At 38.9% G+C, this 13,350-nt stretch overlaps 1 protein-coding gene across 2 annotated transcripts; it reads right to left on the minus strand.

Moving 5' to 3' along the window:
- Nucleotides 1-104: 104 nt before the first annotated feature.
- Nucleotides 105-10,453, minus strand: tmed1a (transmembrane p24 trafficking protein 1a). Of its 2 annotated transcripts, XM_044332502.1 has the most exons (5): nt 10,194-10,453; nt 6,238-6,393; nt 4,082-4,179; nt 3,544-3,724; nt 105-3,387 (listed from the first exon to the last, which is right to left on the minus strand). In XM_044332502.1, exons 2-5 carry the CDS (start codon nt 6,325-6,327, stop codon nt 3,169-3,171), a joined length of 588 nt encoding a protein of 195 aa, XP_044188437.1. In that variant the 5' UTR covers nt 6,328-6,393; nt 10,194-10,453; the 3' UTR covers nt 105-3,168. The 2 variants fall into 2 exon arrangements, with proteins under 2 accessions (XP_044188437.1, XP_044188436.1); XM_044332501.1 differs by lacking the exon at nt 10,194-10,453 and having other exon boundaries at nt 6,238-7,129.
- Nucleotides 10,454-13,350: the final 2,897 nt, after the last annotated feature.

The raw sequence follows: 13,350 nt of genomic DNA on the forward strand, positions 1-13,350 counted from the left end.
TCATATATTAGCCTCGGATGTAGGGAAAAAAAAAAAGATTGGTCCTCTCCTGAAGCATTATTTATAACCTGGGCATTTGTCATTTCTTTTGATGTTTTGGTTGCAATTGTATCAGCTCTGTTCATCTATACGCTACTCAGCCCCCCCCCTCCCCCCAGCTCGTCCTGGACTGTTATTTTGGGGTTCTGCTACAGGGATTAGGTGTCTAAACGTGATATATGTTGGGAGGGCACTTCTACACAGCTGTGATTATTTGCTAATGGATATCTTTTGATTGCTTTGTGAGGGTATTTGACCATTTAAAACCAATCTTTCTGGAATATTTTTAAGCGTTTACGGGAAGGGGAAGTGACATTGGGCTACTTGGATGTTTAATGTCTATTTTTGGTTTGATCAATGGTGGTGAGCGGGTGGTGGAAGTTGTGGTGTATGAAGACACATCCTGTCAAGAGAAGCTGTCTAGACTTTACTTACCATAAAATAGAGAATCTTAATGATTCAACCTGACAAAGGAAGTGTTAATAATTCAAAACTGCCCACAGACTCTTGAGACAGAATGTGATCTTTTCCCCCTGCATTTCTCTAAAGGTCTGGCTTTCAGTGACAGTGCCAGAAGGATTGAAGTATGCTTATAAAACAGCCCTGAATCTTTAGATTTAAGACCCATTACACTTGATCTTCCACAAACCACTGATACACAAAAATCGATTGCTCGTGTGATAAAACATCTGATTGGCCAAAGTTGATTAAATTCCCTTGTCATCTTCATGCACCTGTCACTCAAACCAGCCCTTGAGAAGCCTACACTGTAAATGCCCTGTAATACATTAGGTTGTGGCAATTATGCCTTCCTAATGGATGTACCCTGTCTCCCTTCCTCTTTCCCTCCCCTGTCTGTATCTAATGGAAGGGGTTGGAAATCAACCTGCAAAAATCTCTTTTCTTTTGTTTTGCAAACCCTTGTCAAGTGCCTCTGTAGCAATTAATTGATTTGAATAAACAAGATGAACTGATTTAGAAAGGAAAGTAAATAAAGAGGTGTTGTGTACAATAAAGGGACTGGCTCTGGTGGTTGGTGTCTCCTTGTGTCCTGTGTGATCTACTCTCTCCTCTCTCAGAACGTAGCACCCCTCCTGGTCTCTCTCTCCTTAGTGCCTTCACTCTCTACAAACCAACGCAGACTGACAGAAGCCTGCAAATGTTCCTATGGCAACCCTCTATTGGCTGTCTGCCTGTTTCAGAGAGGCAAACAATAGTCACTGCTCTTTATGCTCAACACATGCATTTTCACCAAAGTGTTCTAAGAAAAAAAAATCAATACCTTGTCATAGTAATCATAGTAATCTTATGTTGCATTCAGTGCATGTATTGATTAAATCAGCATTTATATAGTTTACACCAAATGTGCAAAAAGCCCCTGGCCAGATTATTCCAAACATCTTTTAAAACAGTTCTTTGAATCAGGATTGTGTATCTAATCATATTCTCCGATGAGAGTAGGAGGATGATTTGTAGCCCTCTCACTAAACAGATTGCCTCATCACGAATGCCCTTGCCATTCCTATGACTGGATAGTTTTGCATGTCACAAGGTTGAGAGATTAATGTTGGCTGATTGTTCCTGAACAGGCGCCCGGCTCCCCGTCGAAACCAGTGGTGACTTTGACCAGCCCGCAGTGGACATGAAATGACTTCAATCCATGATAACAACGGGACCACAGAAGAACTGGATATCTAATTTTGAGTTCACTTAAAAAAAAAAAAAAACTATTAATGTTACATGCTTCCAATTGTAGTCTGATACTGCCAGTAAGACCTAAAAATTAGGTCTTACTGGCAGAGTTACTAAGGCTTAAAACTTGAAACCGGAGGAAGTTATTTTTTCAACAGCGTATGTTACCAAAAATAGTTCTAAACACTAATTTTTTAAAATATTTCCAAACATGGTTGGAATCAAGTTGTAATAGTCTGGATTTGAACACAATCTTCCAGAAGACTCAATTATTTATTTGAACAAAAACTGTAACATGATGTAACTTTTAGGGACACTACCAGATACTGTGCCAAGACTGTTTAACATAAGGATGGTTTTTTTTATTATTGCAACATGTCTCAGTTCCGTGATGACACACAGAAAATGCCCTTCAGATGGTGTAATGCTGCCACTGAGGATGTTTAACCACAGAAAATTTTAATGAAGGCTTAGGAAACTGCGTAGTCCCAGGAAGTTCAGTATAGGGTGAGAAGATAGCGGTAGTGACTTAAATGCACAATAGCTTTTACCTACTACGGAAGATTGAAACTGCCTAAAAAAAAACCCAAATCAAGTGAAATTCAATACATGCTGTATATATTTCCTTTTGATGCTTTTGTATTTCACTTCATTTTGTTTGATTTGTTATTCTATAGGCATTTGGAATCATCCATAGCTACTCCGTTATGTAGGTTTTTATCACAAAGTGCAATTGCATGAAAGAAAGGACTGCAACGTATCCACAAGGAGGTGAATGAATCAACCGAAACCAACTTGCCATCTGTGTGACTGCACTGTTGCTGTCTTTGTAACCTCCAGATGGAGAAATCAATCAGGGAGATTGCTTTGTCTTTTTTTTTTTGTTTTAATTTTTTTAATTTTTTTTTATTCGCAGTTAAGATTTAAAGTGTGATTTAAATTTTGGGTTGTTTTGGCAATTGGTTTGATAAAACATAGTGTAGAGCAATAAATGTAAATGTGAAATGTAGTGTCTGAGATGAAATAAAACAACATTCCAGTGTGAACAGCTGTGGTTTTCTACATTCCCTGATGAAATTATTAGCAGATATCAGTGCGACAAGTATTTTACTTGTGTTTGTATATGTGTATAAAGTACATACATGGGTGTGTGCATATTACGGTACTGTACCCTAAAAATGACTTTCAGGTGTTGACATGACAGGAATTTCTATTACTCACATATTCGCAAAACATCAAAGCAAGCACTTTTTGGCTGCAGTGAACTTCACACTGCATAATAAACCGGTTTCCAAATGTGTGAACTATCAAGGCGCTATTGTAAAACTGACACTTTCACACATGTATCAGTTTAGTGTTTAGTGTCAAACTTTCAGGTCTCATGGCACGCAGGTTCTGCTATCTCTGCTGGGAGGTGATGTAGCAGTTCTGTGATGACTATGTGCAGATCCGCTTTGTGTCCTGAAAGAGGTTTTGCAGGGTGTAAATCTGAGTGACGGCGACGGTGAGCATGACAAGCAGGTTGAGGCAGGACCAGAAGGACACCCGCCACAGGTTATCCTCCAGAAGGTAACGATCCCTCGCCTCAAAGGCCCTCAGTGTTGTCTGCACCTGACGACTCTTCTCCAGGAGCTTGTACACAGAGTCTATCCTCGCCTGGGAGAGAAAGACAAGAACAGTACACAGGAGGAGGTGAAGGAGACTGCTAGGATGTTGAGAGATCAGAAAGAATGACATGAGATGATTCAGGTGTTGTCTAGAGGGGAATCATAGCTGCAGCAGATGTAATAGCTCTTTATTTTTCCCTCTCACCCTGATGTCCTCCAGTTTGTACTCCACCATGTCCTCTGTCATGGTTGCGTCTGCCCACTCATCTCCTCCTGAGCTGCTCCGACTATTAATGTTCACCTCAAAGAACACCATCTTCACTGACAGTTTACTGAAGCTGTTGTCGAAACACAACCGGTAGTCTCCATCCTCAGTGGGATCCACCCTGCAAGAAGGTCTCAAATTTTGAGGAGAGGTGGCGACTACCCTTGACACAATCACAGCTGAAAAATAGTGGAGTGTAAACATTTGTTTTTATGAATATCCTGCTGAATCCTGCGGAAAATGCAAATAGAATATAAGGTTGGTTTTTGGAAAAGGAGAGGAAGTGCTGATCTGAAATGAGGTCTCTTTCTTTCCAGGTATTCATGTATTATAATTTGGGGGGAAGAAACCATGACTGCTGCCTTAATGCTTGTTTAGAAGTCATAGTTAATTGGTTTTGATCTAAATAAAGAGTACTGCAGGGATTGAGCATTACATCAAAAGGAGATGGTTGTTGGAAAGCAATTAGGTGACCTACATGTGGATGCCGTCAGATCTCCTGAAGTCAGAGGCCAGTCGGTATCCACTGGGTGAAATAAGGGCAAAACCAACATCTAGACCTGAACCAGCTATCACCTGTAAAAGAAACATGGGGATAGAGTTCAGTAATGGAGGATGTACAGACTCTACGTAACACTCATTCAGCACTCACTCACATTTCCAAAGTTATCTTCACATTTTTATTCCTGACGTGCAGCTCACAGTTCAAGAACTCATTAGACTATCTGGGCAAAGGCTGTTTTTACATTCAAATTTAAATCTTGATAGTACATTGAGCTACAACCTACCTCAAATATTAACCCCACAGTGATAATAATGGGACAGTCTGTGTGTCTGTGTCCAAAATTCTCTCTGTCAAAAGATGGGTTCAGACACAGTTCAGCAGCCCTGCATTAACTTTCTCAAGGTTTATTTATTTATTTTATCATATCAAGCCTCTGTGTGAGAGGTTCAATACAAGAAGAATTCAAACTCTCTGGACCAAGGTCAGTCATTAGATCCAACCATGAGCCAGTTTTTTTCAGCATGGTCTATTGGGGGGGCTGGTGTACAGGCAGTGAAAACACAGCCTAAAAAGTTATGTTTTGTTTCTTTAAAACTGTTTTAAGGTTATATATGTCATCATCAGATGTCATCATTTCCATTAATATATGAGGGCTAATAGAGTGACAGCAGCTTATTTTAATACTCATTTGGCAAAAATGACTCATAAACATGAACAAACTTTCTGTTACAGCACAGGGAAATGAAAGTGGTTATCCGCCCACAGTAAACAGTGGCCTGCTTCATTTATGATTAAAGCAAAAGGAATAAGTGCTTTTTATTGACACAAATCTCTTCTGATCAGATAATTTTTTTGTTCAACTTATGCCCTGTGTTATGCATCTTGTAAATTTATAAGATGTTATGAGGTCACTATAGGCTATTTATTGGGATTTGCATGAGTGTTGTGTTGTGTTGTGCATTATCTACTGTAAATTTATGAAGAGTTAAGTAAATGATCTGCTAAAATCTATAAAAGGGAAAACTTCAGCTTCTGTTAAGGGGCCAAATATTTTTGCTGGAGGGCCAGATTTGGCCCACAGTTTGCTATTTTTCTGTACCCATGTTCTACACAACCCTGTCATTCTCAGACAGTGATTCATACTGTGTAAATGTATACATGATCTTCTGCCTTTTTTGTGGGCTGTAATATTCTCAAAATGTTGTGTCAGAAAGTGCAGCCAGGCATACAGTTCCACATCAGGAAGGAGCCTTCGGCCTACAGGCCAGTGGAGCTGTATTTGTCACTGTCTCTTTAGTAAAGGTTTGGGACAAGGCAGCTGATTGATAAATGAGACCTCTGTGCAGCGGCCTTGGAGCATCATGAGTCAACTGTTCCAGGAAAATCTCCTCTCTGACTCAGCACACAGTGATGTGTCACAGCAGAGCAGCCAGGACTGACCAGGGTGCAAAATTAACTTTTTTTGTCCACTGGCCAAATGGCTACTGAATATTCAAAATTTTACCAGCCACTCACCAGCATTACCAGCATTTCACTGGTGGCTGGTGCCAATTCTGTGCCCTGACTGTGACGTTACATTAACACAGTCCTGATGACTGTGGTGTGATGGTAGAAGGTGAAACAAGGCAAAGGTCACAACTATAAAATGACTGAGCTCAACAATACATTATGAGAGACTTGAGTACAGGTGTGCTTGAAATTTCAGGCTGGCTATATTTAGAGGTATTTTACAAAAGTACAGAACTGGCAAACAGATGTACTTGTATTTTGCATATTACATTAATTTTAAACTAATTTTGGTGGCCAACATATATTTTGGATGCATTTACAGTGTCATCATCTTGTAAATGCATGTTTGTGATAAACCAGGATGCATGTTAAGTACTTTTAAAATGTATTTTTGCAGTTTGGATCATTTTTGTTTTTCTACCTGTTACACAGGACAGGTGTGTTCTGCAACAACAGCAGTAGTGGATTTCTTATCTCTCTGCATGCAAGACAAAGTCCAAAGCCTACTCACTGGTATTTCAGTTAGACATTATTCACAAACTTTCATAAAGCTGTCCAAAACTAAACACAACATTACACTGTCACTGTACCAGACAGACAGGAGAGAAAACTGTATTTACCTGGTATTCAACTTCCATGCTGTCGTTCCTCATGGTGGTTTGGTAAAAACACTCTGTGCTGCCAGCAGGTAACAGAAATGTAAATTCCATGTCCTGGTTTGGCTCCAAAGCCAAAGTCAAGCCTACAGTCAGAGTAAACCATGCCAGCAAAAAGGGCTGTGCAGACAAATTCATTATCCTCTGGTTGCAGTGCATACTTCATTTATTCCACACGTTCTTCTGTGTCATACATGCAAAATAAAGCAATTTTACTGTATATCTGCAATGGCTTATTCTCATACTCCGACGGTTGGAGAATAGCCTGATAATTGGTTCCCTGATCAAAACTGAATGAGTGGATCCACTCTCTGTGTCGACCAATAGCGCTGCGCAGTCTGAACTGCAGTCTCATGCAAAACTGAGGTGTGGTGACAAGGTGCAATATAATCCTGTTATGTAGTGTGTGCACACCTGGCGTGTAGGCCTGTAAGATTACTGTGAAGGTAAATATTGTTTTTACATTTTTATGGCTTTTTATACTTTTTTTTTAGCTTTGTACTTGTGCTGATTGAATCATTTTCTTTAGTTTGTTTTTTCTTTCTTTTTTCTTTTTTTTTTATACTGTCAATTATCAAATGCTGTACTTTTCATGTCCCATTATATCCTATAGGGGGAGCTGTGGGTAAAAGCACAGAAAAGGGGCCTTGATATGAGTAAGGCAGGATGTATCATAAATTCTTATAGTTCACCTTTAAGAAATAATCAAGTCAGTATGAGTTTATGTGATTAGTGACTTGGATCATACAGGCAAGTGACAAATCAAAGGAAAAACCAACATTAAAGGCCTTAATAAGCTTCAATGTGCCTTGGCATTGACAAATCATATGAGAACTAATATATTTAGACATGTCAGCAGTTTGTAATGTACTGAAGTGAGCAAATAATTGAATTGTGTCATATTAATATTGTGTCAGGAATTAGATGACTTGTCAGCATTACTAGAACTGTTTCTGTTTTCTGTAGGCAGCAACATGGAGGAGTTTGCATCTGGCCACCAGTTAGATATTTCATATTTCTATGAGAAAAAGTGCTGTTCTGCTTTCAGAGAAGGTGTTCAAATGCCCTTAGATTCAACTAGATTCATGTTTGAAACAACTGTGAAGTAAAAATCATTGATTAATGATCCATCAATTGTTAACTAATCAGATATAAACTCATAGTGACATTATCATCTCTTAATAATGAATTACAGGAATTAATGATACATTATGCATTAAATCATCATGGAATATGCATAAAGTCTGCATTAAGCACTTGTTTTGCACCGTTATTATATTACCAGAAACTCCCATCACTTATAATCTCATATCTGTATCTGTATCTTTTTGTTATGAATACAGCCCAGCAAATTAAATTTTTATCTTGATCCCATGATTTACTCATTTCCTGATAACAAACTCTCAGTAACTGATCATGTTTGTGAGACTTGCAGGGATAGTATCGGTGACAGGGTTTAACAATTATGTAATACTTAATTTATCTTTGCAGGAAAAATTTACTATAAAGTCAGAGGTCAACAACAGAGCTATAGCCCTCATTAGTATGTCACCCTACTGCATGGAGGTCTAACTTTCTACCATTACATCATGCTTCTCAGGATTTCAGTTCAGTGTATTCAGCCTTGGGCCCCTTTACCCCTGGTAAATGGTATTGTCTACAAATAGGCTGCATCTCAGGCATTTAGGGAGCAATGGTAAATTGTAGTGTCTACCAATAGTCTGCATGAGCGGCGTTTAGGGGATGGGCACTGTTCTCTGTATTGAGAAATCGGCCCGTTCCGAACAGGCACGATTTGAACGGGCAATGTACTAGTCTCTATATAAAGCAAGGAATCTCTGTCTGTATTTATGTATGCATGTAAGTTTTTAGTGACAAGAACTACCACAGAGAATGAATTGAAAAAGTTTACCATAGAAAATCGGTAATTGTAGCATCTACTGATAGCCTGCATTTGAGGCATTTAGGGAGCATTGGTAAATTGTAGCGTAGACCAATAGTCTGCATGAGAAACGTTTAAGGGATGGGCATTGTTCTCTTTAGGTATTAAGAAAGCGGCCCTTTCTGAACAGGCACGATTTGAATGGGCAATGTACTAGTCTCTATATCAAGCAAGGAATCAGAAACATCAGCAGGGACAAATTGACAAATCATATGAGAATGAAAAGACATGTTTAGACATGTCAGCAGTTTATAATGTACTGAAGTGAGCAAGAAATACAATTGTGTCATATTAATATTGTGTTGGGAATCGGATGACTTGTCAGCATTACAAAACTTCTCCACTGTTTCTGTAGGCAGCAACATAGAGGTGTTTGTATCTCGCTTTCAGTTAGATATTTCATATTTCTATGAGAAAAAGTGCTGTTCTGCTTTCAGAGAAGTTGTTCAAATGCCCTTAGATTCAACTGGATTCATGTTTGAAGCAACTGTGAAGTAACAATCATTGATTAATGATCCATCAATTGTTAACTAATCAGTTATAAACTCATAGTGACAGTATCATCTCTTAATAATGAATTAAAGGAATACATTATGCATTAAATCATCATGGAACATGCATAAAGTCTGCATTAAGCACGTGTTTTGCACTGTTATTATATTACCAGAAACTCCTATCACTTGTAATCTCATATCTGTATCTGTACCTTTTTGTTATGAATACAGCCCCATGTACTAGTCTCTATATAAAGCAAGGAATCTCTGTCTGTATTTATGTATGTATGTAAGTTTGTCCTTCGCATATCTCGAGAACCGCTCATCTGACCTACTTCATACCTGGCAAGTGGATTGCTGGATTTCTTGTTGTTTTGTTTTCTTCCGCTGTACCTACATTTAAGTACCAGTAAGAACCGGAAAGTATTTTATATGTACGGATTCATACAAGGAAGTTACACCATAAGTTCTGGGAAATTACATGGTAAGCGATGGGAAGTTACACTGTAAAACTCAGGCTGTATTATAAAGTGTTACCAAATCTTTAGATGTATTATCAAGCCTTGGAGGCTGTCAGAGATGCACCTGCCTGCACAGGGTTAGGGGTTAGGTAACTGCAAACATTAAAATGACTTGTGCAGTCCCAATCAAAACGTGCCTGTTTCGAACGGGTCGATTTCTCAATACCTAGAGAAAGTTGTGCCCATCCCCTAAATGCCTCTCATGCAGACTATCTGTAGATAGTCTGATAGTCTAGATATCGTAGTATAGTAGATATCAGCAGTAAAACGTGGGCTGTATTATAAAGTGTTACCAAGATTTGGTAACAAAGACAAGATATAATTCGTTCCCACGCTTATGATCATGGAGATAAGGCAACAAATCCCCCCCAGCCCATGTTTTACATACCAGCAGGGACATTCATTGTTTTTTTAGTAATTTTAAACTTATATCACTGTCATTTTTATCTGAGATCATAGCCCACATGAAGCCCACTACATGCAGCCTTGATGCTATTTCCACAAAATTGTTGACATAGTTGGCCCCAGTATTTTATTGATTATCAACAGTTCCCTAGAAAATGGACTTTTTCCTTCTACTTTTAAACATGCTGTGGTGCAACCTCTTTTAAAGAAACCTAACCTCGATCCCTCTGTTTTTAATATTTTTAGACCAATTTCTAAACTTCCCTTTTTAAGCAAAGTTTTAGAAAAAGTGGTCTCAACCCAACTTTTAGCTTTTATGTGTCAAAACGACATCTTTGAGAAATTTCGGTCAGGTTTTAGAGCTTTACATAGCACAGAAACTGCCCTCTTCAAGCTAACTAATGACCTCCTTTTAGCAGCTGACAGGGGGAGAGCTCAATTTTAATTCTTTTAGATCTAAGTGCAGCTTTTGACACAGTAGACAACACTATTTTAGTTGACCGTCTTAAGACCTCGGTGGGCATCAAGGACACTGCACTTGATCGGTTTTATTCTTACCTTTTAGAAGAACCTTCTCGGTCACCATTGGTAACTTCACTTCTTCCACAACCCACATTACCAGTGGCGTACTGCAAGGTTCTATTTTAGGTCCAATTTTATTTTCCATCTACATGCTTCCACTTGGCCAAATCATTCAATGACACAAGGTTTCTTTTCATTGTTATGCAGACGACACACAGATATACCTTCCTCTGAGACACGGTGATCCAAGAGGCCTAGCTGCTGTTGTGGATTGTCTCATGAGATGCTACTTTTGCTGAAAAGAAAGTTGGAAAAGAAGCAATGATGAGCAAAATACAGGGGCACCGGTTTCATTAGAGAAGTGCTGGGGCCAAAAAAGTTTCTGTGTGCGTGTGCGTTAAGGCCTATTCGTATTTTCTGCGGACACAGACGCGCTCCACATGTGCGCACTAATAAACAGGGTTGCAGCATGATAACTTTCCAGAGTTGTGAATATTACAAACCGCTGTGCAGTATTTTACTGATCAGCCTTTAAATGCAATAATATGTTATTCCAACCGGACTGCTGGATCATATTTCATTCTCTCACCGACACTAAACAATATCCACACACTAACGCAGCCCCTTATTGTTCTACAAAGGACTGTTTTCAGCAAGGGCGACCCATAAGGGCTGTTTTATTACAAACAATTCCACCGCAGAAACCTGGAATCTATGTGTAACAGTTGACCTCTTTATATACAGTCAATGATGATCAATTGTGTAGATGTGCAGAACATAGAACATTAACTACCGTCAGATCCCGACCGATCCTTTTGATGAAGTTACCGCTGCTGTGCCACGTGCGTAAACGCGCACATCACTCTCTCAATTTAAAAACGCACTTATCGTTTCAGCTGCCGTGTGATGCTGCAGGTCTTTAATAAAGTCAAAGGAAAGAATCTGAACAAACAGTACATCAGTGCTGATGTTTCCACAAAATCCTGGATACATTCAGTGACACCTGAACGACATCGATGTAAAATTCAGACCTGCCTTAGTCATATTAACAGCTGTAGCCTATTCTGGCGGACATTTAAGTAGATTATGACATAGATGCGAAATACTAGAGAAGTAAAATAAGCAAAATACATGGAAGTTGGTTTGTGATTGTGGAGAGCTCTGTGTGTGCACACCTCTGCTAATTAAAGCCACGCAATTTGAGGCTTTTGTGCTCTCTGCTGTTTTCATGGACCAATCTGTGTGCTGTGTGGAGAAAAGCCTTAAACACTGTAAACAGCAACTTTACTGTCCGTAATACAACCATGGCCTGTATGCCCCTTGACCCTCTACTTCCGGCGCCAGTGGAAAAATAAAATGTTGACTTCTGTGTTAATCAAATGATAAAATTGATCACACAAAGTAATTAATCAATGTTACCATAATAAATGCACCTTTGATTGGCATTTTACAAATCTGTGTAAACAAAAAACAATCACACAATGAGTGCAGCTGGTTATCAACATAAACAAACAATGTTTTACTAAAATATTTCGTCTCTTAGCTTATATTTAATCTCCACCTCATCACATCACCCTCAGACTGCTTTAGAAAATCATGTGTACACCTGGTCTGAAGAATGGGTGAGGTGCGCACATTCTCACCACACATTCTGCTTTTATAAACACCAGTTTATGTGCGGGGAATGGCGTATGCATGGTTTAGGTTCATATACATAATTTATATATCTGGCCCCAGGTGTTGTTTTCAGCCGTTTCAATGAAGGTAAACACGGTGAACGAATGTGCATAACGGCACTGTGCTCTGGTGCAGCATTTCAGAGGCTGCAGATTTATCAACATATCAGTGTTGCTGCTTTGAGATGCTGCAGGGATTTAATGAACTGAATGAGAAGCTTTTCATACAGTATAAAGCAGCTGTGGTCACTCGTCTTTACACTCACACTAATGTATGAGATCTTGCTCAAGTTTAGTCAAGCAGAGGCATCGGTGAATAAAAGTACTCTTGTGACAGAAACAAAACTGACATTTACTACATCATATGAATGATTGTTTTTCTCCAAAAACTGCTGACAGGGAAAGAAATTCACTATTATGGGGAAGAAAGTGGAGTAGAGACAGAGAAGTACATTAAAGTCCAGCCTATTTACACAAAACTCCACTGACATCCCCAGGGGGGCAGGGGCAAGACTTGATGTTCCATGATGATGGATGGTCAGATGCTTTCACTACATATCTGACTCAGTTTCCTGTCCTTGTCCTTTTTAAAATACATTACAATTACAATTAAATCATCATGGAATATGCATAAAGTCTGCATTAAACATGTGTTTTGCACCATTATTATATTACCAGAAACTCCTATCACTTATAATCTCATATTTGTATATTTTTGTTATGAATACAGCTCAGCAAATTAAATTATTATCTTGATCCCATGATTTACTCATTTCCTGATAACAAAACCCTCAGTAACTGATCATGTTTGTGAGAATTGCTGGGACAGTATCGGTGACAGGGTTTAACTATCTAAATTATGTAATACTTGGTTTATCTTTGCAGGAAAAATCTACTGGAAGGTCAGAAGTCAACAACAGAGCAAAAGCCCTCCTTAGTACGCCACCCTGCTGCTTGGAGGTCTAATTTTCTACCATCACATCATGCTTCTCAGGTTTTCAATTCAGTGTATTCAGCCTTAGGCCCTTTTACCCCTGATCTGGTCCTACCCTACAATCATGCTGTCACAACTCATTCATCATCCATGTTTGTATTTGAACATAAAGTATTTTGAAATAACTTATTTTTTTCCATGTTCACTTCCATCTATCACACAAACACACTATTGATTTCAGAGGTGAATATACTCTCTTGAATATTTTTCTAAAAATGTGATTGTGATCTGATCCAGAGTAATATGTATAGTATTTACACCCTCAATTCATTTAACAAACTGAAGGAGCATACATTATTCTAAACATCTAATCACTAACTCTCACCGTAACACGGTGGTGGTGCACTTGTTGGTGTAAGACCATGAGACAAGCCGCTAAGCAAGAACATGAGAGAGAGGAAGTGTGAATGGATATTTCAACATTGCTATTTCAATGACGTGGGAGGGCGTGAAGGGGAGGTTAAATGCATTGTGCTCACCCACTTGGTAATTGTCGTCTTTTACTTTGAGGCTTCGTAACTGA

Source organism: Thunnus albacares, chromosome 17, assembly GCF_914725855.1.
Source record: "Thunnus albacares chromosome 17, fThuAlb1.1, whole genome shotgun sequence".
In the NCBI taxonomy this organism is placed as follows: domain Eukaryota; kingdom Metazoa; phylum Chordata; class Actinopteri; order Scombriformes; family Scombridae; genus Thunnus; species Thunnus albacares.

Bases quoted from the DNA above. Each gene is read 5' to 3' on its own strand.
- tmed1a (XM_044332501.1), bottom strand. From the start codon at position 6,432: ATGCACTGCAACCAGAGGATAATGAATTTGTCTGCACAGCCCTTTTTG. The intron at 4,180-6,237 runs GTAAATACAGTT...TTTCTTTTACAG, and splicing joins GCATGGAAGTTGAATACCAG to GTGATAGCTGGTTCAGGTCT. The intron at 3,725-4,081 runs GTAGGTCACCTA...ACCTTCTTGCAG, and splicing joins AGATCTGACGGCATCCACAT to GGTGGATCCCACTGAGGATG.